The sequence below is a fragment of the Crocodylus siamensis genome, chromosome 7, assembly GCF_052110815.1.
Source record: "Crocodylus siamensis isolate JL-2025a chromosome 7, ASM5211081v1, whole genome shotgun sequence".
Lineage (NCBI taxonomy): Eukaryota > Metazoa > Chordata > Crocodylia > Crocodylidae > Crocodylus > Crocodylus siamensis.
In genome coordinates this window covers 98272753-98295818 of record NC_143401.1, presented here as the reverse complement: position 1 = coordinate 98295818, position 23066 = coordinate 98272753, and the positions used below count along the sequence as shown (strand labels likewise).

Below are 23066 nucleotides of genomic sequence, written 5' to 3'. Positions count from 1 at the left end.
ATTACCCGAGACCTTCTTTTTACCCCCTACATATTTAAAAAAGGACTTCTTATTGTCCTTAATCTGGGAAGCCAGTCCCAGTTCCATCTCTGCCTCGGCCTTCCTAACTACCCCCCTACATCCCTGAGCAACTACAGAATAGTCCTCCATGGTGATGACCCCTTCTTTCCATTGGGTGTACGCCTCCTTTTTAGCAAGGAGACATTCCTGGATGCTTTTGGTGAGCCACGGAGGCTTGCGTGCTCTCCTGCTCCCTTTGATCCTCGTTGGGATTACCTTCCTTTGGGCTTGGAGGATCGTCTCCTTAAGGAGCGACCACTCTCCTTGGACACCTGGCTCCCCTCCCCCTGGGACCTCAGCGCTTCTCCAACTATCCTCCTTAGCTTGTTGAAGTCTGCCCTCCTAAAATCTAGGGCCGGTGCCTTACTGCATGCCTTTGCCACCTTGCGCTGGATGGTGAATCCCAGCAGGCGATGATCGCTGTCGCCCAGGTGGTCGAGCACTCGCAGCCCCCTCACCAGGTCGTCTCCCATGGCCAGCACCAAGTCCAACAAGGTGTCTCCCCTGGGGGCGGCTGTGCACCTCCTGGGTTAGATGGAGGTCCTGCACTCTGGCCAAGAACCGACATGAGCGGTCAGACCTGGCTGACTGCTCCCCCCAGCAGATGTCCAGGAGGTTCAGGTCCCCCATGACTGCCACATCCTTAGCCTTTACTACCTCTGTGAGCTGACCCAAGAATTCCTGGTCAAGCTCTTCTCCCTGGTTGGGAGGTCTGTAGTAGACTCCCACCGTTAAGTCCCTTTCCCCTCGACTGCCTTGTACTCTAACCCAAAGCACTTCAGAGTGCCCCTCCCCTGACTCCTTGCTAATTAACAAGGCTGTGTATGGAGGGATGTGCATGGAGGGAGCTCCCAGCAGAAGCAGGCACAGACCAACTGCAGGGACAGGGAGAGGTGGGGATGCAGCTGCAGGCATCCAATACTGCCCTCCTTTTTCTCGCCGCTCCATGCTGGAGCGCAGACAGAGGGTGGCCTGGGCAGGAGCTTCTCCCTAAGGGGAGAGGCTGGATGGAGAAAGGGCTGGTGTCCAAGCTGGGGGCTGCTCTGGGCTGAAGGAGACCTGGAGGCAGCCGAGCTGTTTCCACTAGGAGACAGAAAGAGAACAGAACTGCAGCTGGAACTGACCCCTAACCATGGGCCCTCCCAACCCACAACCATCCCCAAGGCACTTTGGGGTTATGGGGTGTCCAGGCAGGGCCATGGGGTCACCCCCCCGCTCAGGAGTTTGGGGGGGTGGGGTCCGTGATCTCCAGCAGGGGCTGCAGCACCTTGCGCAGCCTGCCTGGATGGGAGCAGACAGACTCAGACAGTCCTCACTACTGGGGCTGTTGAGGCACCATTCCCAGAGCAGGATCCCAAGGCAGAAGGGACCCAGTACCTCCTTCCAGGGCTCTACCAGCCACACACCTCCTTCGGGGGCCTCATCCCTAACGAGGAGGCTGCACCTTTCCCCACTGGCTGTGGAGAGTTTGGGCAGTGGCTGCTGCTTTGTACAGCAGTTCCTTCCCTCTCCTGCAGATGACAAGGCCTCCGCCCTGCCCTGCTGGGAACAGGACACACCGAGCACAAGGTGGCTCGGCGATGGCGAGCCTACTGGAGCAGATGAAAGCGGCTCGAGGTTGGAGGTTCACTGGCTTGTGGAGATGTCCCCAGAGTAGGGCAGGGCCCCCGTCTTGTGCTGCACAGGTCTCCGCATTGTAGCGCTCGGACTCCGAGACCTGCTCTGCTGCCTGCCTGGTGCCGCGGACCCCAGAGGGGATGTGACTTCTCCAGCCGATGTCTTGCAGGCAGGGAAACACCACGTGGGCTTGGGCCCACGTCGCACAACACGGGAGAGCAGACACTGCTTGTACCGGGCTGCCAGCCCTCCTGGCAAGGAAGAGCCACAGTGACACAGGCTGGCTGTGGGGTGTTTATTTGACATCACAGTGCTGTCGCACAATTCACTCCCCCATTAGATAACCCTCCCCTCTGCCCCATGGCTGCCGGACAGTTTGTGCCAGTGCTGCAGCCAGGAAAGGTCCACAATCAAAGGCCAGTAGCGGCCTCCAGCCCCAGGAGTGGGCATCCACGTGAACCCACAAGAGACCACGGAAGAGATGGCAGGTTTCCACGCGTGATCCATGCCCTTCCCTGCCCCACGGATCCGGGAGCTTGAAATCCCTTTGCCTGTGCTGACAGGGGAGACCCAGGGTCTGCACGTCTCTGTCCTGCTACAGGATGTTCTTTGCGATGGCGTTGAGGGTCCGCACTTTCGCCACATCAGCCACCTTGACAGAGTACTCGGAGGCAGAGAGAGAAGCTCCCATGGCAACATGAGGGTTTCTGTCAAGCAAGTCAAGAGGTGACCAATATCACCAGCAAGAAGCAGCAGCTGGATTCCAGTCTGGACCAGTACAAGCTGAGGCATGCTGCCCAGCTTCTCTCAAAATGACAGGAGGAGGGCAACCCTAGGCAGCCAAGGGGAAAGTCTTGGACTCTGCCAATGCCTGTGTCTCTTGCCGATGCTAAGCGCGGGCCTGGAAACATGTGCCAGGAAGCATCTCCACTACAGGGTCTTGGGGCATCAATATGAGGACTCTCTGTCCCTCATGCTAAGCCCAGGGCAGTGGTGCTAGGACTATGCAGCTCAGAGATCAGCACAACCTGGATGGCTGGTGGGATGCAGGACTCAGGCTACGCCCAGCATCTGCGTGAAGTTTAATTCACATGCCCCAAACACCTGTGCCAGGACTTGGTGCCGGCCTCCAGGCAATGCAGAACCCACCCGGCTCCAGGCATTATGCAGTGAACTCCCAGGACCTACTGCTGCACCTGCAAGTCGCACGCTGACTTATGCTCAGATAAGCAGGGATGGGAGAGGGGCTGGCTGGGCAGGTAGGCACTGTTACCTGAACTTCATGCCCGAGTCGCGGGCTGAGCGCGCCGAGCAGTGGAACTCGGAGGCACTGGAGCCCTCGAGGATCCGCTGCAGGTTTCGCTCTGTTATCCCGCCACCTGGCGGAAGAAATTTGGTTTGATGTCACACTGGGGCAGGGAGAGTACCTGAGGCCCTGAGCACTACCCAGGGGTTAATGCCTCTGAAGCAAACACGGCCCAATAGCTGCCTAGACACATAGGGGAGTCCAAGCTTCCAGCAAAAGCTGCACTGGACCTGGCCCCCACAGGGAACATCTCCAGACCTGGCGAGAGGTGTCTGCACAGAGCTTTGCTGAGAGAACATGGCCTCATATTCCCCTGGAGTGAAGCCAGCACCTGAAGAGCCCACAGATGGCTCGGAGCGCTAGGCAGGGACTACTCGGATCTGCATGAGCCGGAGGCCTGGACAGGAGCAGGAACCCTCCAGCTCACGCACAGACAGGAAACCCACAGGTTCCTTACCTGGCACCACCACGATCCTGCCCTTTGCCTGAAAGGGATGAGAACAAGTGTTAATGCTCTTGCCCACCCTGGCTTAGCACCAGGGAGCCATGGCACTGTTGGGCACCACCCTGAGCAGATGCATCCTAATGCAGTCGGGTCCCCCAGAGAACTCACCTGCACGCCCAGTTACAGGAGCCACAGTGTCACCCCAAATGCCCACAGGGAGGCCACTGACCTGGCCAATGGTTGAATACACCTGCCCTGCTCTGGGTGCAGAAGCTGACAGTCCCTGGCCTGGCTACTGCTTGGATGGGAGGCCACCTGGGAACACAGAGGGCTGCCTCTTTCCCTTGCAGCTGTGCAGGGGATGGGCCGGGATGACCCTTGATGCCTGTTACAATGCCCTATGTGTGGTCTGGGGGGCTCTCACCCATTGGTTTGGCACTCCCAGTACAACTCAGACACGACATTCCCCAGGCTACCTTGGCACTGGACCCCCAGCTAGCCTGAGGATGCTGTATGCCAGCCTGCTCCCACCCTGCGGCCTTTAGAGACCCTGACACAGCCAAGCCAGCTCCTCAACTTCCAGTTAACTTACCTGCCAGTCAACACTAGAAGTGCACATGTGCTTACACGGACGTGTATGCATGTAACATGGGACTGCTGTGCCTGCAATAGTCACTGCTCAGTAGACTGTGCCAGGCACATACCTGCAACCTGCCACTAGAAGGCTGGATGGTCTGGTGGGGAGGTCCCTGGGGGCTGACCGCAGCAGGCGCAGGGACGTAATCGGGCAGAGCTCAGTTGTGTGGGGATGCTGGGCCTTGTGGGGCCCTGGTCCGATCCACCCTAGGTTGGGGAGCGCAGCACACATGTCTAGACTGGGCTGTGCTTGCAGCTTCATGCTGCCAGATGGCAGAGCCCACCACTCCTGGCTGTAACCCAGCCACAAAGCTGTTCCACGCCTCCGCTGTGCTCTGCTCATCGCCTCCCCTCGGCACCCTCCAGACTTCTGCTCCGGAGGCCCTGGAATCTCCCCACTCAACACTAACAACTCCTCCCTGGATCCTGAAGCTACACAACACTGACTGCAAGAAATCAGCACAGGACACTTGTCTCCAGTGCCTTCTCTGCAGTCCCCACCTCACAGTCCTGTGCAGCATGACAAGGCTACAGGGCCCTTACCCGTAGTCATGTAAGTGCAGGAGAAATGCCAAAGGCCTCACAACCATGTCCCAGCAGGCTTGTACTGCAGGATCCTGTCCCCGGCCCCACACTTCCCTGTTCCAACGGCTCCTCCGACATGGGCTGGGAGCTCTGTGCAGTTGGCAGCATCTCTGCCCTCAGAGAGCAGCAGACGAGAGTGGATGTGGGGAGTGCTCACCTGCTCTGCCAGCCTCTTGATCAAGGGCAGCCCCTCCAGCGCTGAGCTGTCGCAGCCACTAGTCAACACTCGCTCAAAGCCTAGAGAGATCAGGGTTTCCAGGGCTACCACAGGGTCATGGACCATGTCGAAGGCTGCAGGACCAAATGGATCAGTTCAGAGACACCAGCCTGGTGCAGGCTGCAGCATCCAGTTGCTGTCCCACAGCCACCTCAGGCCAAAGGAACCAGAGCCTGGCACCAAAGCTCCTCCTCCTCACTGCCCACCTCTGAGGCAGCACTGATTCCCCTTCCTGGCCAATGGCTGAGCCACTGGCACCTGGGCCTGCTTCTCTGCAGCAGGAGAACACAGACAGCTGGGCGCCTCTCCCAGCTCAGGCACAGTGCCCACAACCTGGCCTCCCAGCCCCAGATCTCCCGCCACATAGGACCTCCCAGAGCCCCCTTCCAAAAGACTCACCTCGGTGGAAGGTGACTGGCAGGGGACGGCAAACAGCTGCAAGAGGAGAGGATTGTGCAGGGTCAGTAAGGGCTTTGCGTGAAAGGAGAGGTCCCTACCCAGGGACAACACTTTTAGGGCTGCCATGCAAAGCCCTGCAGGGAAGATGGCTGTGCCAGGAGGTTCCTCTGCTGCACTGGGAGGGGCCCAGGGATCCCAGGCTCAGGGGTGGTTCTCTGGTCCCGTGACACTGCACATAGCAAATCGGGGAACATGGCTGTTGGCTGATACCTGAATTGGGAGCCAAGCACAGGGCACGCAGCAGGAACAGGGCTGAAATGCCCACCAGCCTGACAGCAGCAGAAAGATTCCTCCATGGGGCCCTGGTACCAGTGATAAACTGGGCATGTGCTTGCAGGTCCCACTGCAAGGCACCCAGAGACATCTCCAAGGACTTTCAGAGAAACCCAGCTAATGCAGAACCTGCTCCCTGAACACCTACAGCAGCCAGGGCCCCAGACAGGCCACTGCTGTGTCCATATTCCCCCATATACGTGCTCCTCCATGGTGACTGCCCCTGACCAAGCTGGGAGCAGTGTGTCAGCATCTGGAGGATCAAATATTGTGTGCCCCCTGACTGCCGTGGGCCCTGGGCAGTCCTGAGGCCTCCTGGGGCAGGACACTCCAGGGAGCACCAGGACTTCATTCTCTTCCAGGGAGTGTCAACAGCAGCTGCTCTCCAGCCCAGCATGCGCCCCTCCCAGCCCCATCACACAGAGACTGCAACAAGGCCAACTACTGCACCCAGAGCTTCTGCCTTTCACGGAGGGGGCTTGCTCCTGCCAGAGACATCATCCCCTGGAGGAACCATTTCTAGCCTGTCCCAAAGGAGTTTTTCTTCTCTTCCCACTCAGGGGCAGCAGGGCCTGGCTTAGCACTGCTTGGGAAAGCTGAAGCCAGACTCTCCGGAGGCCCCAACACTTTCTGCCCAGGACAGACAGTTTCTCTGCCTGGACTGTCGGGTTCAGGCAGCAGCACTCAGCTCTGGCAGCTCCAAGGACCAGGGAGTTCCTGCAGAAACAAATCCACTGTGTTCCCCGCATGGCGTCTTGGCCCCAGCAGACCACCCAGTGCCTGTAAGCAGGAAGTCCTAGGGACCTGCCTCCTCCCACTGCACCTCATGCAGTGCACTGGCTGCAGCCCGGCCCCACAGCTCGACACAGCCTGGCCTCCCACACACTGGCTGCAGCTCCCAGAGGAGACACTGTGAGACTCTTTCCTCCCCAGGGTCAGAGGGGGGCTGTAGCCCCCACTGTTTAGCCATGCAGGGTTCACCCACTGTCTGCCTTCTTCCACTGCTTTCATAGATTTCATAGCCATCAGGGCTGGAAGGGACCTCGGGAGATCATCGAGTCCAGCCCCCTGCCCAAAGGGCAGGAAGTCAGCTGGGGTCATAGGATCCCAGCAAGATAAGCATCCAATTTGCTCTTGAAGGTGTTCAATGTAGGTGCTTGAACCACCTCCGCTGGCAGACTGTTCCAGACCTTGGGGGCTCGGACAGGAAAGAAATTCTTCCTTATGTCCAGCCTGAAGCGGTCTTGCAGGAGTTTGTGACCGTTCGACCTCGTCATCCCTTGGGGCGCTCTGGTGAACAGACGTTCCCCCAGATCCTGGTGGTCACCCCTGATAAACTTATAGGTGGCCATCAGATCACCCCTGAGCCTGCGCTTTTCCAGGCTAGAGTCCCATGGCTCTCAACCTGTCATCGTAAGGTCTGTTTTCCTGACCTCTGATCATGCGCGTGGCTCTCCTCTGGACTCTCTCAAGCTTCTCCACATCCTTTTTGAATTGTGGAGCCCAAAACTGGACGCAGTACTCCAGCTGCGGCCTCACCAAGGCCGAGTACAAGGGGAGAATGACGTCCCGGGATTTGCTCGAGAAGCATCTATGGATGCACGCCAGCATTTTGGTCGCTTTACTAGCCGCAGCATCGCATTGGAGGCTCATGTTCATCTTGTGGTCAATGATGACCCCCAAGTCTTTTTCTTCTTGCTAACCAACGTAGCACTGCCGAGCCTATAAGGGTGCTGCAGGTTTTTCCTCCCAAGGTGGAGAACCTTGCATTTATCGGTGTTAAACACCATGAGGTTCTCGTCTGCCCATTTGCTGAGCTTGTCCAGGTCAGCCTGGATCACCCGCCTATCTTCTGGCGTAGATGCTTTGCCCCAAAGTTTGGTGTCATCGGCGAACTTGGCCAGTCCACTCCTGACTCCAATGTCCACATCGTTAATGAAGATGTTGAACAGGATGGGTCCCAGGACAGAGCCTTGAGGGACCCCACTGGTCACAGGGCACCATGATGAGTGACTGCCATCAATCACAACCCTCTGGGTCCGACCACGAAGCCAATTTCCCAGCCAGCGGATCGTGGTGGAGCCAAGGCCGCAACTGGGCAGTTTGGCCAAGAGGTGATCATGGGATACCAGATCAAAAGCTTTTTTGAAGTCAAGATATATGACATCAATCTCTTCTCCCTTGTCCAGGTGATAGGTCACCTGGTCATAGAAGGAAATGAGATTGGTCAAGCAAGACCTACCCGCAACAAACCCGTGCTGGCTGTCCCTTAGGATGTTAGCCTGGGCCAGTCCCTCAAGGATGGCCTCCTTAATAAACTTTTCTAAGATCTTCCCCAGGATAGAAGTCAGGCTGATGGGCCTGTAGTTAGCCGGATCCACTCTCCTCCCTTTCTTGAAGATCGGCACCACATTGGCCTTCTTCCAGTCTTCGGGCACTACACCAGAGCGTCAGGAGTTTTGAAAGACCCGTGCCAGGGGCTGGGCTATGACGCTCGCCAGCTCCTTGAGTACCCTGGGGTGCAGGTTGTCAGGGCCAGCTGACTTGAAGGTATCCAGCTTCTCAAGGTGTTCCTTCACGAGGTCAGCATTGATGGAGGGTAGGGGATCCCCCTCAGCCAGATTTCCCTGTCCCATAGCAGGCATGGGCATCCCGTGTGACTGATGAAAGACTGACACAAAGTACCTATTTAATAGGTTGGCTTTTTCCTGGGCGTCAGTTGTCAGTTGCCCCATCTGGTTTAGCAGGGGTCCAACATTGCCCTTGCTTTTCCTCCGGCTCCCCACATATCTGAAAAAGGACTTTTTGTTGTCCTTGATGCCTGAAGCTAGTTGGAGTTCAGTTGCAGCCTTGGCTTTCCTGGTTTGCTCCCTGCAGGACCAGACCAGCACGGAGTAATCCTCCTTGGAGGTGAATCCCGTCCTCCATCCTTTGTAGGCTTTCCTTTTTAGCCACAGTAGGTCCGCTAGGTCTCTGGAGAGCCAGGGGGGCTGCTGTGCCTTCTTGCTGCCTTTCCTCCGTGTTGGAATAGATTTAGCTTGTGCACTGAGGATCGCTTCCTTGAGAAGCAACCACTCTTCTTGAACTCCCATCTCCCCGGGGTCATGGTCCCTGAGGGCCTGACTGTCTAGCCTCTTGTGCTTATCAAAGTCGGCTTTTCTGAAGTCAAGGACTTCTGTGTTGCTGACTGACTTGCCAGCTTTACGGCGGATGGTGAAGGTGATCAGCTTGTGGTCACTGTCACCCAACTTCCCATCGATCACTAGGTCGCCGATTAGGTCGTCCCCCGTAGCCAGTACCAGGTCAAGCAGCGCTTTGCCTCTCGTTGGCCCATAGACTTCTTGAGTCAGGTAGAGGTCATCCACACACGAGAGAAAGCTTTGCGCCCGCTCAGATTTAGCTGAGTGATCTTCCCACGAGATGTCCGGGTAATTGAAGTCACCCATGACAACCAAGGTCCTGGAGCAAGTGGCCTCAGTCAGTTCCCGGGCGAACTCCTGGTCAAGCTCGGGACTTTGAGTGGGAGGTCTGTAGTAGACTCCCACCGTTGTGTCCCCTGTGCCGAATTCCCCGCGAATTTTTACCCAGACGGTCTCTAGCTCTCCATGCCGGTCGCCAACATCAGCTTGCAGGGACATGTAGCTTTCCTTCACATAGAGAGCTACACCCCCGCCCCTTTTGTCAACACGATCCCTCCTGTACAGGGTATAGCCCTCTATCCCCATGGTCCAGTCATCGGTGGAGTCCCACCAGGTCTCCGTTATCCCAATGACATCATATTTCTTTGCACTGAGCAGGAGGATGAGCTCGTCCTGCTTGTTGCCCAGGCTCCTGGCATTAGTGTACAGGCAGGCAAGTGTGCCCTTGGGGGCTCTTGCCTTGCCCACAGATTGTGCCAGGGCTGGGGCAGGGGTGGGCTCCCTTAAGTGCCCCCTTAAGTGGCTTGGTCCGCTGGCTTTGCAAGGGCCGTTCAGCAGGCCAGCAGGGGCAGTAGTCCCCCCATCCCCCAGTGGGCTTAGTTTAAAGCCTGGTGGAGCAGGTCAGCCAGCCTGGCTGAGAAGAGCCTCCTCCCCAGGGGAGAGAGGTGGAGGCCATCTCTTCCCAGCAGCTCGCTGCCTCTCTCTCCAAAGAGCGGGCTGTGGTCATGGAAGCCAAAGCCTTCCCGATAACACCAGCGCCGCAGTCTTTGGTTCACCGCGTGGATCCTCCTCTCCCTCCTCAGCCCATAGCCCGACACTGGGAGGATCGACGAAAACACCACCTGAGCTCCCAGACCCCTAAGCCCCACTCCCAACTCCCTGTAGCACCTCATGACCTGGCTGGGGGTGCTCCGAGCCGTGTCATGGGTGCCCACGTGAATAAGGAGCATGGGGTAGTGGTCTGTGGGCCGGAGGAGCTGCGGGATCCTCTCCACAATGTCTCGGATGCGGGCCCCCAGGAAGCAGCAGACTTCCCGGGCTAAGGGGTCAGGGCGGCAGATTGCCCCCCCAGTGCCCCGCAGGATGGAGTCTCCCACAACAAACACCTTTCGCTTTGTCTTGGGGAGAGCGGGGCCAGTAGCTGCGGTCGAGCCTGGGTTGCCTGCGGGAGCTGGCAACTGCGTGGGCTCTGCTGGGGCTGCAAGAGGGGCGAACCTGTTGCTAAGCTCCGGCGGGGCAGGGGTCTTGGTGCAGCGGGCCTTGGGGCCCTTGACCACCTTGGTCCATGCCCCTGACTGGGCAGAGCGGGAGGTCCCAGAGTCCTCCTTAGTCACGGAGGGAGACGGAGCTCTCCCCTGCGGCTCCCGGGGGAGAAGGGCCTGGCAGTAGGAGTCTATCTCCTGCTCACAGTCCCTGATGGCACGCAGTCTCTGGACTGTGGCCTGGAGCTCCTCCAGCTGGCGTGCCAGAGACCCCAGCAGGGAGCAGACCCCGCAAGGGGAGGTGGCCATGCTCCCGGGCCCCAGAGCCTGAAAAAGGGAAAGGTAGCCCCCGCAGCCAAGAGCCAGGGGCTCCGTCTGCGTGGAGCCCGGAACCATGGGCTCCGTCTGGGTGGCCGTCTCTGCGGTGCCCAGTAGAGGGGCCGTAGAGCCCGAGGGGACCCTCGGGGTGCGGCGCGTGCCCATCTGTGTCATGCCTCTGGTAGGCTGGCTACGGCTGGGGCTGGCTGATGTTTTCTCTTGAATACCTGGGAGGACAGGAAGGTTCAGAAGGTTCAGAAGCTGGTGTGGGGCAGCTGGGCAGTTACAGCACGGGCACAGGTCCAGGGACTCTGGCTCCTGTCAACTCACTAGCGAAGAGGATATGAGCCTGGGGTTGGCCATTGAACCACCGGTTTCCCCTGGGCACAGGTTCCATGGCCTTCACCCTGCCCTGACCCCCTTGCCACCTGCTGCTGCTACCCACCATGGCATCTGCAAAGCACCTGGGGCAGCCACACTGTTTGCAGAGCCCCCTGCTTAGGCCTGTGCTTGAGCATGAGAGCACTGACACCATGTGTGTGATAGGGCCAGAGCACCCTACACAGCCTCCCTGCAGCACCATCATCTGGAGCAAAGCCGTTTGGCTGGACCCAGAGTCTGTGTCAGCTCTGCCCTGTCCTCACCCAGCAGGGCCGTGCAGAGCTCCGTATCGATGCGCCCATCCTCAGTCAGGGCCCCGAACACCAGCCCATCAGCCCCGTGCAGCTTGGCGAGGCGGGCGTCCGCTTTCATCACGTCTATCTCGCGGTCCGAATAGAGGAAGTCACCCCCGCGGGGACGGATCATCACGAACACTGGGACCCGCACGCACTGCTTCACCACCTGCAGCAGCCCTGCTGGGACAGAGACCAAGAGCTCAGTTCCACCAGAAGCCCCTCCCAGACACTGGCCACCCACACCCCTCTATGGGCTCTGTACCTGCCCTGTGGCTGAGGAGGGGAAGGGTCTCTGCCTAGAAGGAAGGTTTCATCCTAGGAGGCAGGAGCTAGGTAGGAACCTGAGGCCTCCTGTTAGCAGGGTGGAGGGGAGCAAGAGTCAGGAGTCAGGCAACAGCAGGCTAACCTGGCACCAGCTGGCCCTGGGTAAAGTGGGCCTGGCTGCCAGTGGTCTACTTCCCCACTGGCCCCAGTGCCTGTGTAGCTGTAACTGGCTTAGCAGCAGCAGCAACTCTGATGGTGCACAGCAGACTGCTCAGCCGCACAGGTGCCTCCATCTCACACTGGGCTGCTGACTCTTGGTTCCTGGCTTTATCCTTGTTCCTGCTTGCTGCCCACTGGTTCCTGCCTGATGACACCTTGTTCCAGGGTCCAGCCCAGAGCCCTTGGGCTCTTGACTGCCCCCTTGACACCTTGTGATCCAGACTCCAGTCCAGACCCTGTCCTGTGACAATAACACCTGGCTTAGCTTGATGGTCGCCCACATCCCAGTGCCACATAGCTACAGCACCTGTTTGGAAGCCATGGCTAGTGACACCAGAGAGGGTCCCTGCCTTCTCTTCCTGACATTCCCCCCTCCACCCCCCACCCCCAGCTCATGGCTCTACCCAGCATGCTCTCCTATGTCCCAGTCCCTTACTGCCTTTAGCCTCTAGACCTGTCTGACTCTATTGGGACCTCTGCTACCCTGACCTTGTCTGTTCTGGATCTCCTGGGTTGTGACCTCTAGAGTCAAGCTCCAACTGCCTACAGCCCAGTCCCTCCAGTGACAGCAGGGAGCTAGGCTGGTAGAAGGAGCTAGGCTAGCCTGCAGGCCAAGCCCTACGAGGAGAGACTAGAGAAACTGGACCTTTTCAGCCTCCGCAAGAGAAGGTTGAGAGGCGACCTGGTGGCTGCCTATAAGTTCATCAGGGGGGCACAGAAGGGAATTGGTGAGTATTTATTCACCAAGGCCCCTCCGGGGGTTACAAGAAATAATGGCCACAAGCTAGAAGAGAGCAGATTTAGATTGGATATTAGGAGGAACTTCTTCACAGTTCGAGTGGCCAAGGTCTGGAACGGGCTCCCAAGGGAGGTGGTGCTCTCCCCTACCCTGGGGGTCTTCAAGCGAAGGCTAGATGTGTATCTAGCTGGGGTAATGTAGGCCCAGCACTCTTTCCTGCTTATGCAGGGGGTCGGACTTGATGATCTATTGAGGTCCCTTCCGACCCTAGCATCTATGAATCTATAAGTGAGGTGCAGATAGGAAGAGAGGGTGGTGGAGCTTTTGTGACTGGAAGCTGGGAGGCTCCTTGGCGATGCAGGATGCTGAGGCCTGTCCCTTGCATGGGGATCTTAGAGGGCAGAACAGAAAGATCCAGGACAGGACATGGAGCACAGCAAGCAGGATGCCTCGGGACACTCACCCATGCTCGGTGTGGTTCCTCCCTCCATCAGGCCAGCGCACAGCTCGATGCGGCTAGCACCTGGGATGACAACATGCATCAGAGCCCCCAAATCAGGGTCACAGACCCTCTCTCTGTGCTCCCGTGGTGGCCTGGGCTTGGAACAAGAACAGTAAACAGGAGCTCCCAGGAAGAGCTCCCAGGAAACCCTATGAGGCACCAACAGCTGGCAGAACCTAGACACCAGCTCTACATGCCCCTGCCTCCCCAGGGAGTGCTCAGTCCACATGGCAGAGGAGGGAGACCCTGCCTTCACCTACTTTGCTCCATGCAGCACAGCGACCCTTGTGCTGACCTGAGACACCAGGGTCATTGCATGTGGGCCAGCCCCGCTGTACCTAGGACAGTCATTGCATTGCAGACTGAGACAGTGCAGGGCTCTACATCCCTGCTGTATTGCCAGTGTCTGTGGGAGACTGCAAGCCCCGTGGAGCAGGGATCATGTCTTCCCCTGGGGTTGCTAGGGCTGGGTCCGCTGGCCATCTCCCAAGCTGAAGAGTTTATTTCAGAAGCCGCAGGTCTACGCAGGCTGGCACACCCCACACCTGCCTGTGGTGGCAGCACTGAGGAGTAGATCAAGGCCCAGCTGCACCCCTTGGCTTACCTCCGCGCTCTGCGTTCACGGCAGACTCCACCGAGTCCACACAGACCTCCATAAGAAAGCCATCGGCCATTCCTGAGAGGGAAATGCAGACAGTGGCTCAGCTGAGCAGGCTCTTCTCAGTGGCAGCCCTGGACACTGGTCCTCCTCTCTCCCCTCAGCCTGCAGTCCACATGGGGCTTCCAGCTGGACCAGCCCGGTCCCTCTCCAGGCCTCAGATGTCATGCCCACCTCTCACCCTCGTGTCTCACCTGCCCCCCCACTCCTGTGTGGGTCTTCACCACACCTGTCTCCAAGCCTTTTTGGTCCAGAAGCTGCATTTTGTACTGTTTGCTCCAGCGATTCTCAACCTGTGGCCACGAGGTCCCTGTAGGGTGCTGAGCAATGTCAGCACAGCTAGGGCTACGGACACCCACACCAGAGCCACAAGGTAAATGCTCGCTTCTGCTTACTGGACCTGGTACTGGCAATGGGGGATGACATGGTAGGGGACCTACAGCTCAGTGGTCACCTGGGGGACAGTGACCACCAAATAATAGAATTCATCATAAGGTGTAGACTGGGTACGGTAACTAGTAGGGTGGAAGTGCTAGACTTCAGGAAGGCTGACTTCAGCGAACTCAGGCATTTAGTCAATGATGTACTGCAGAGTAAGAGATTTGGCGAGATGGGAGCCCAAGAAGGGTGGCTGTGCCTTAAGGAAACGATCCTTCAGGCACAGAGGGAGATGATTCTGATGCGGGGGAAAAGGGCCAAAAGGCTTCCTTGGCTGACCAGAGAAATCCAGAGCAGCCTAAAGGGCAAAAAGGGGGGCATATAAGCAGGGAAACAGGGAGAGATCACTAAAGAGGAGTATGCCTCCTCAACTTGCAGTTGTAGGGAAGCAGTTAGAAAGGCCAAAGCTGCCATGGAGCTGAGGATGGCATCCGAAGTTAAGGATGATAAAAAATTGTTTTTCAGATATATAGGGAGTAAAAGGAAGGCCCAAGGTAGAACAGGACCACTACACTGAATGGGCAAAAGCAATTGGTGACAGACAGGGTGGACAAGGCTGAACTCCTCAATGACAACAGGGCAGACCCTACAATGAGAGGCTGTGGAACCTGAACCTGTTCAGCCTTCACAAGAGAAGGCTGAGGGAGGACCTAGTGACTGTCTATAAACTCACTAGGGGGGACCAGAAGGGTTTGGGAGAGACCTTGTTTCCCCCAGCGCCGCCCCCCCCGGCATAACAAGGAATAACAGCCACAAGCTGTTGGAGAGGAGGTTTAGATTAATCATCCGTAACAACTACTTCATAGTTAGGGCGGCTAGGATCTGGAACCAACTTCTAAGGGAAGTGGTGCTGGCTCCTACCCTGGGGGTCTTTAAGAAGAGGCTTGATTCATTTGAGCCCAGTTTTTCTCCTGCCCAGGCGGGGGGGGGGTTGGACTTGTAGATCTACAAGGTCTCTTCCGACCCGACTTCTATGATTCTATGAGGTCTTTGCCTCAGTCTTCCTAAATGAGGGGCAAAACAAGTCTCACAATGGGATTGCAGAGAGGCAACAGCTGGGCACCAAACTACCAAGCGTTGACCCTGAGATGGTGCAGAGTCACTTGGAAGGACTGGATGTGTTTAAATAGGCACGCCCGGACAAGCTCCATCCAAGGGTGCTGAAGGCACTGGCTGATGTCACTGCACAGCAACTGGCAAGAATATTTGAGCACTCGTGGCGCACAGGACAGGTCCTGGAGGACTGGAAAAGGGCCAGTGTGGTCCCTATTTTCAAGAAGAGGAGGAAGGAGGATCTAGGCAACTATAGGCCAGTCAGTCTCACCTCCATCCTTGGCAAAGTCTTTGAAAAGATTATTAAGGCTCATATATGTGAGAATCTAGCAGGAAAAATTATACAGAGGGGAAGCCAGCATAGGTTCGCAATGGGTAGATCATGCCTGACTAGTCTAGTCTCCTTTTATGACCAGGTTACAAAACAGCTGGACGCAGGAGTAGGGGTAGTTATTGTTTACTTAGACTTCAGGAAGGCCTTCGATACAGTGCCCCACCCCATACTGGTGAACAAGTTAAGAGGCTGTGACTTGGATGATTTACACAGTCCGGTGGGTGGCAAATTGGCTAGAGGGCTGTACCTAGAGAGCAGTAGTGAATGGATCAGTATCGACCTGGAAGGGAGTGGGTAGTGGGGTCCTGCAGGGCTTGGTCCTTGGACCCATACTCTTCAATGTCTTCATCAGTGACTGGGACAAGGGAGTTAAGTGTATTGTCCAAGTGTGTGGATGATACAAAACTGTGGGGAGAATGGACACACCAGAGGGCAGGGAACAACTACAGGCAGACCTGGACAGGTTGGACAAATGGGCAGAAAACAACAGAATGTGATTTAACAAGGATAAATGCAACGTGCTGCACCTAGGGAGGAAAAACGTCCAGCACCCCTACTGCCTACGAAATGACCTGATGGTCAGCACGGAAGCAGGGGGGCTGCGGCATTCAGACTCCTCGCTCCGGGCCCGGCCGGGGTCTCTTCTGATTGCGATCCCCGCGTGCTGGCAGGGGAGGGCCCGTCCCGAGGCCCTGAACGTGTTTCCCGCTCTGCTGTGGAAGTGGGGTTGAACCCGCAAGGCTGCACCCCCCGGGCTGCGGCCGGGACTCCTGGCACATGCATACGAGGAGAGGACGGTGCGATTTGGGGGCCGGGCTGGGCACGGGCCCGTTACATGTCTGTAACGCCAAGGACCCCTCCCGCCCCGGCTACACAAGCAAGCAAGCGAGGGCCGAGGCGGCGCCGGGAGACCAGCCCAGCCGGGCGCGGGGGCCCGTTACATTCATACCGCGAGGCAAAGAGATCCGCGTCATGAACGAGACGGAAGCAAAGCGCGCCATATCCGCCCCTCGCGGGGCACTTCCGGCCCCACCCCTCCCCCACTTCCGGTCAAGCTCCCTGCTCCTCGTTCGGGGCCCCCCCACTCCCCGCTCAGCCCCGCCCCAGTCAGCACGTCCCGGTCACGTGCAGCGGAGAGGCCCCGCCCCGCCCGGCGGCCCCGCCCCAGCTCCTCCCCCCGGCGGGCCGGGCCCGGCCTCACCTGCGCCGGCGGCGGCAGCCGCTCCCTACTCCCGTCACGTGCCGGGATTGTCATGGCGACGCCCGGGGCCGCCCGGAAGTGCCGGGGCCGCTTCCGGGTGAAGGCTCAGCGCCGGGGAGCGGCTTCCGGTGGGCGCGGGATGCTGCGGGCGACGCTGGGTGGGGTGCGGCGGGTGCTCCGGGCTCCCCCTCTCCCCCTCCCCCGCGGGCGGCGCGGGGTGGCCTCGGCCGCGACCCCGCCCGGCCCCCGCGCGGAGCGGGCCGTGGGGCGCTGGCTCCTCGCCTGCAGCGGCGCCGTGGCGGGGGCCGTGGTGCTGGGCGGCGTTACCAGGTGAGGGCGGTGTTGCACGTCCCGCGCTGCTCGGCCCGTGTGTGGCTCGCGGCTGCCGCCTCAGCCATGTGCTCTTACCCAGGCTGACGGAGTCGGGACTCTCGATGGTGGACTGGCACCTGGTGAAGGAGATGAAGCCCCCACGCACGCAGCACGAGTGGGAGGCTGAGTTCCACAAGTACCAGCAGTTCCCAGAGTTTAAAATGTGAGCAGTGGAGGTGGGGCGGGCCTGCCTCCCGTGTCGTTGGGTGAGGCTGGGTGCTGGTCTGCAGCAAGGGCTGCTTTGGTGGGAGGGAGACGTGTGCCAGGCAGATGTGCAGCTGAGGTGGCGCTGCCCTTGCCGGGGTGAAGCCCTCATGGATGGGGAGCACCGGTCCGCACCCGACACTTGCATGCGCTTCGGTACTCTGATCACCCCCTCCCCCCCCCCCAGCCTGAATCGCCACATGACGCTCACAGAGTTCAAGTTCATCTGGTACATGGAGTATTCACACCGCATGTGGGGACGGGTCGTCGGCCTGGTCTACGTTCTGCCTGCTGCGTACTTCTGGAAGAAGGGCTGGCTCAGCCGCCCCATGAAGGGCACCGTCCTCGCGCTTTGCGGCCTTGTCTGCTTCCAGGTAGGGAGCTCTGCGTCTGTCTCTGGGGGGACACAGTGTGGGGGGGGTGGGCGATCCAGTGGCTGAGCCTGCCTGTGTGTGTTTGAAGTGGGCCTGGACCGTGGCATGTGGCGAGTTGAGGGGGGCGGGCAGGGATGCAGTGGAAATAGCGTTCCTGTGCAGCACCTTCCCCCCCCGCCGGGGTGCGCTGAGATCAGATGAGTGGTGGCAAAGGAGGTCCTGCTCTACCTCATCCTCCCCAGGCTGGAGGCAGCATGCAGGAAGGTTCCCTGCCACTAGGCCTGGTGGAATGGGATAGCAGGGGGCGGGGTCCTGTCCCTTTGTGGCTGTTGTGTCACCTTGTGCGTTGTTTCATAGTTTCTAGGGTCGGAACAGATCATCTAGTCCGACCCCCTGCCATGGCGGGAAAGAGTACTGGGGTCAAATGACCCCAGCAAGGTGCTCATCCAACCTGCTGTTAAAAACCCCCAGGGTAGGAGCCTGCACCACTTCTCTTGGAAGTTGGTTCCAGACCCTAGCCGCCCTGACTGAAATAGCGCCTCCTGATATCTAACCTAAACCTACCCTCTGCCAGCTTGTGACCGTTATTCCTGGTCACTCCCCAGTGCCTGCTGGTCCCCCCTGACTAGTTTATAACAGGCCACAAGATTCCCCCTCAGCTTTCTCTTTTGGAGGCTGAACAGGTTCAGGTCCCATAGCCTCTCCTCGTAGGGCCTGCCCTGCTGTCCCCTGATCATATGAGTGGCCCTCCTCTGGACCCTCTCCATGCTGTCCAAATCCCTCTTGAAGTGTGGTGCCCAGAACTGGACACAGTCCTCCAGCTGTGGCCTGACCAGTGCCGCATAGATGGGGAGGATCACCTCTTTTGACCTGCTTGAAATGCATCTGGGGATGCATGATAAGTATGGTTGGCCTTCCTAACTGTCTCCCCACACTGCTGACCCATGTTCATTTTGGAGTTAATGATGACTCCAAGATCCTTTTCCACCTCCGTGCTGACAAGAGGGGAGTTTCCTAACCTGTAGGTATGGTGCTGGTTGTTCCTCCCTAGGTGCATCACCATGCACATGTCTGTGTTGAAACCCATCCTATTCTCATCTGCCCACCCTTGTAACCTGTCTAGGTCTGATTGTATCCTGTTTGTCAGGGACTGCTAGGGTGGTACATGGTGAAGAGCGGTTTGGAAGAGAAGCCAGAGTCTCACGACATCCCCCGGGTCAGCCAGTACCGTCTAGCTGCTCACCTGGGCTCTGCACTCGTTCTGTACACAGCCAGCTTGTGGAGTGGGCTCTCCCTGCTGCTCTCGCGACACGAGGTAAGAAGTATTCACGTGCAGAGTTCAAGTGCATGGAGGTGGAAGGATGGGGAGGGGTCTTGGCTTCTCAGAAAGCGCGTTTCCCTGAGAAACAGGAAGGAAAAGAGGCTGAGGGGCGCTGGTGTGGTGCCAACCTCTGCTTCTGGCCCATCTTTAACCAAGTACCTTGCCAAGTACCTTGCCACATGCTCTGCTCTGTGAAAGGACCTGTTGAGGGTGGTTCATTTGAGGACTGTGCCTTGTATCCCAAACTGTCCTGACCAGCAACAGCACCTTACACCCCCCCCATACATGCAGCATGACCCCCGCCATGTCTGCTGGGGCTGGTTCCTGCTTTGTGTTGTGGCCCGATAACCTGAGCAGCGTGTTCTGTGAGTGGCATTCAGATTCCTCTCTCTGAGCACAGAACGGTTCTCTCCTAATCTCTAACCCTGTGTGTCTGGTGGGGAAGGGGCAGGTCCCAAGTCTCTGCTGCTGTGCCTTGGCTGGAGGTGTCTCCTGCCCTGTCTGAGCAGAAAGACGCTTTCTGTTTTAGATGAAGGGTTGAACTTGCAGGGGCCCCCCTGCTCACTCCGGGCTGCAGCTGGGACTCTCCTCCTCTGCCTGATGTGAGGATGGTGCAATTTGGGGGCCAGGCAGAGGACTTTTTTGTTTGTGCATTAATATAAGCTGCCTTGCACCCTAGCCAGAGCACCACTCCCAGTGAGGCTACTGGCTTCTCTCTCAGGCAGCTCCCACTTCAGGCACAGCAGTGCCTGCAGTGGATCATCGTCAGTCTCTCGGGTCCCAAGCATCCCCTGTTGAGCACTGACGCCAGAGCCCGTCTTGCTCTCTCTGTCCATATCTGTACTTGAGGGGGAGGGGAAGGAAGGGCAGACAGGACTTTCCTTACCTGGCACAGGCAGGCCCTGTGGCTGGCCAGTAGGGGGCGCTCCTGCTTTGAGCCGCCCACCTCCCTGTGCCTGCCCACCTTCCAGGCTCCGAACGCCTCCCTGGGGGCGCCTTATGCTTGGCCGACCCCTCTCCCGGAGCACACTCGCTAGTCTGGGGGTATCATAGCTGCCACCACTCCAAGAAGGGACTGCCTCGGCCCTGTGTCCTCGGGGAAACACAGGCCTAATAGTCTGATGGGTACTCGACCCGGTACAGGCACTTGGGGCACTTCCCCAAGTCAAGAGGCAAAAAGTAAAGTCTTCCTTAGTCCGCAGACCTAAGGGGTCTCTTAGGCATAATTTAGACCCACCCCTCAATAAGTCTCCCACACCAGTCAAAAAGGAGAACTTTATTGATTACAAGGGGTAGGGTAAACTAGGATACAGGATTGAGCAATATCTTAGGAATCCTAAAGAGCAAACAGTGTGGCTGAGGTAGCCTTTTGATCACGCATCTGTGTTACTGCCAGCTAAATATCTAAACAGATTGAGTAGCTTACTCACAAGCATCTTCTAGAGGCTGGTTGAGTTTCCCCTCTGGAGTCTTGGGGTGAGAGAGAGCTAGGTCCAGATGGTAAGGCTTCTGTCTCCCCTGCTTTGCTGCTGCTTCACCTCATGGCCGAAGAGAGCGAGCGAGCCTCCTTCACCCTCCCCAACCTATATAGCCCCTGTGACCTCATTCACTTGATCTAGTGGAGGCCAGCCCCAGTTGGCTGTCAGCCAACAAATTTGAAATACATCAGCAGTTACCAGGCAGATTCCAGCTCCCCAGGTAGATGCCCCCCACCCAGGTGGCGGATGCCAGTCACGTGGGCAGAGGGAGCAGGTTTCCCCCTCCCTCAGGACTGCAGCCAGCTCAGGTTACCTAAAGAGACAGGCCGAGGTGTGAATCCTCTGTGCTGGCCCATCTTGATCACATTGTAGCAGGGCAGAGATTTTGGGGAGAAACCAAAGTGGCTTTCTGCCACAGGCCCTCCCTACCTCGGGAATCATGCTTCAGGCTCTAGCAGGGCCACAACCAGTTTCCCGGCATGTGTTTTGCAGTTACCTGAAACCCGTCAGTTGCTGCGCCTGAGACATTTTGTTCACGGGACCACAGGCCTCGTCTTCCTCACTGCTCTCTCAGGTAAGGCCTCTCCTGTTGTGTGGTACCCTCCCCATGCCCCATGTGGGTGGTGAGAAATGGTAGGACCCCAAGGAATGTCACTGAGTTCAGGTCCTGGGACATGAGCAAGTGTCTCAGCTCCTCAGGCACAGACAGACGGGATCAATCCTGCTGCAGGACAGAATGCAACAGCTCCATTGTGTGATCATGCCCACGTCACCCTGTAAGAAAAAATCCCAAGCAGGCTGTACGGTTCTCTCTCCCAAATCTACGTTGCCTGTGCTCCAAAGGTCAGCCTGCTGTCACCTCTGGTCTGTGTAAGTCAGCCCCTCACTCCACCCTGGAATTGCAGGTGCCTTTGTGGCAGGACTGGATGCTGGCCTGGTTTACAACTCCTTCCCCAAAATGGGGGACCACTGGATCCCGGATGATCTCCTGTCTTTCTCTCCCATGCTGAAGAACTTCTTTGAGAATCCCACAACTGTCCAATTTGATCACAGGATACTGGTGAGTGTTGCCCCCCCACGCTCCTGTTCTGAGGACCGCTGTTCTGTTGGGGGTTTCCCTTCAGGTGCTTTCCAAAGTCAGACTGCCCCTGCTGCAGCTGCCTTCCTTGGGCAACAGACGTGAACTTCAGGGTATCCCCTTCTAAAAACCTCGGCACTTGTCTCCAACCTACTCCTCCAAGGGGCCATGCAGTTTCTTAGTTCTAACTCCCCATAAAAGGCTTCTCTTCTCCCTCCATGAAGGGAGGGTGCTCTCTCCTCCCACCAGGCTGCCCTCCTCATGGGGACAGGGAGCCCTTCCCTCTTTGTGAAATGGAGATAAGGATCCCAGGCTCCCTGTGTAGTGTCTAAGGATGCTGGATGAAATGCACCCTGGAAAGCTGCCACACATGAGATCCTGGGCTTCATGGGATCTGTGGTGAATTCCTCAACACTTGGAGCACTTCATATCTGCAGCCATCTGTACAAACATTAACTCAGCCATGTGGTTGTCTGGTACCCCACTGTGGTCTGTTTTTATGGAATAGCTTTGATCCAGGGATGAGAAGCAAAGAGGAAGTAGGTCAGGTTCTCAGGTGACAGATTTCATTGGTAGATCCCAGAGTAACCAGGGGAGCACAAGAGTAATCCCTGGTGCTGGGGAGAGTTGAGACACCCCACCCGAGCAGGAAACAAGACCTGCCTTGGTCTGGAAGGATGCTCCAGTGCTTGTCCAGCACTGCTTGGCTGTTGGCCCTGAGCACATGGTGGTCAGGTCAGCATCTGATACCGGCTGCTCTCAGTCGTGCAGCTTATGGTTGTCCATGAGCTTGAGAGATGCAGGCAAAAGAATCTGTGAATTTGAATTTACCCCTTACTGGCTGTTGAGTGGAACTGTTCCTTCAGCCTGTCCCAAACTTGCTTTTTCCCCTCGTTTAGGGGATCGCTTCAGTCACTGCCATCACTGCCCTCTACCTCTTCTCTCGGAGGGTCATCCTCCCACGCAGGACCAAGATGGCTATGGCCTCCTTACTGGCTGTGGCCTACATGCAGGTACGGTCGTCCTCCCCTCCTGGTGCCAGCTGTGTGCCATGCAGGGCTTATGTGCGAGTCTGTGGGAAGGGGGCTGCACAGGGCTGGGGACCTGAGGGCGGGTATTGTCTGCTGGAGGACGGCCCGTCTGGGCCTGGAGGCTTCTGAGCGGAGCTCCTCCCTTTCCCTGCGGGCACTTGTGTGTCCCTTGCGCCCTTCTCACTCATCTGTCCTTGGCAGGTGGGCCTGGGCATCAGCACCCTGCTGCTGTATGTCCCCACTCCTCTGGCTGCTACCCACCAGGCGGGCTCGCTGGCCCTGCTCAGCGTGGCGCTGTGGCTCATGAGCGAACTCCGTCGTGTTCCAAAATAGTCTGCGCTGGAGCAGCCGTTTCAGGCTCTGCATGGATGTGGCTGTGCCCTCGGGGCCACTTTGCTCCTCTCCTGCCCAGGGGGAGGGGGGGAGACTCGGCCGAGGGGAGCTCTGCCTTCAGACCCGAGGGCTGTTGGGCCACCTGTAAGGCCGGGGACTGAATGCAAGCGCCCGTCACTTCTCAGCGTGCACTTTATACCATAAATGAACGTATCAAAGCCCTCGGCTCTGACTGGATCGGGTGCGTGGGGGC

General features: G+C 57.9%; 2 protein-coding genes across 6 annotated transcripts; one reads left to right on the top strand and one right to left on the bottom strand.

The window, feature by feature from the left end:
* Positions 1–1958: 1958 nt before the first annotated feature.
* On the bottom strand, positions 1959–16708 carry CUTC (cutC copper transporter). Of its 4 annotated transcripts, none has more exons than XM_090058782.1 (9): positions 16623–16708; positions 13543–13614; positions 12900–12959; positions 11182–11394; positions 5266–5301; positions 4807–4940; positions 3441–3468; positions 2951–3056; positions 1959–2384 (listed from the first exon to the last, which is right to left on the bottom strand). In XM_090058782.1, exons 2-9 carry the CDS (start codon positions 13610–13612, stop codon positions 2273–2275), a joined length of 759 nt encoding a protein of 252 aa, XP_089914908.1. In that variant the 5' UTR covers positions 13613–13614; positions 16623–16708; the 3' UTR covers positions 1959–2272. The 4 variants fall into 4 exon arrangements, with proteins under 4 accessions (XP_089914908.1, XP_089914906.1, XP_089914907.1 ...); XM_090058780.1 differs by lacking the exon at positions 16623–16708 and adding an exon at positions 16371–16426; XM_090058781.1 differs by lacking the exon at positions 16623–16708 and adding an exon at positions 16371–16422 and having other exon boundaries at positions 11182–11391.
* On the top strand, positions 16629–22979 carry COX15 (cytochrome c oxidase assembly factor COX15). 2 transcript variants are annotated; one of them, XM_090058777.1, is made up of 8 exons: positions 16629–16750; positions 17035–17157; positions 17386–17572; positions 18720–18887; positions 20864–20945; positions 21277–21431; positions 22349–22462; positions 22682–22979. In XM_090058777.1, exons 2-8 carry the CDS (start codon positions 17057–17059, stop codon positions 22811–22813), a joined length of 939 nt encoding a protein of 312 aa, XP_089914903.1. In that variant the 5' UTR covers positions 16629–16750; positions 17035–17056; the 3' UTR covers positions 22814–22979. The 2 variants fall into 2 exon arrangements, with proteins under 2 accessions (XP_089914903.1, XP_089914902.1); XM_090058776.1 differs by having other exon boundaries at positions 16706–16952.
* The last annotated feature ends 87 nt before the right edge of the window (positions 22980–23066 follow it).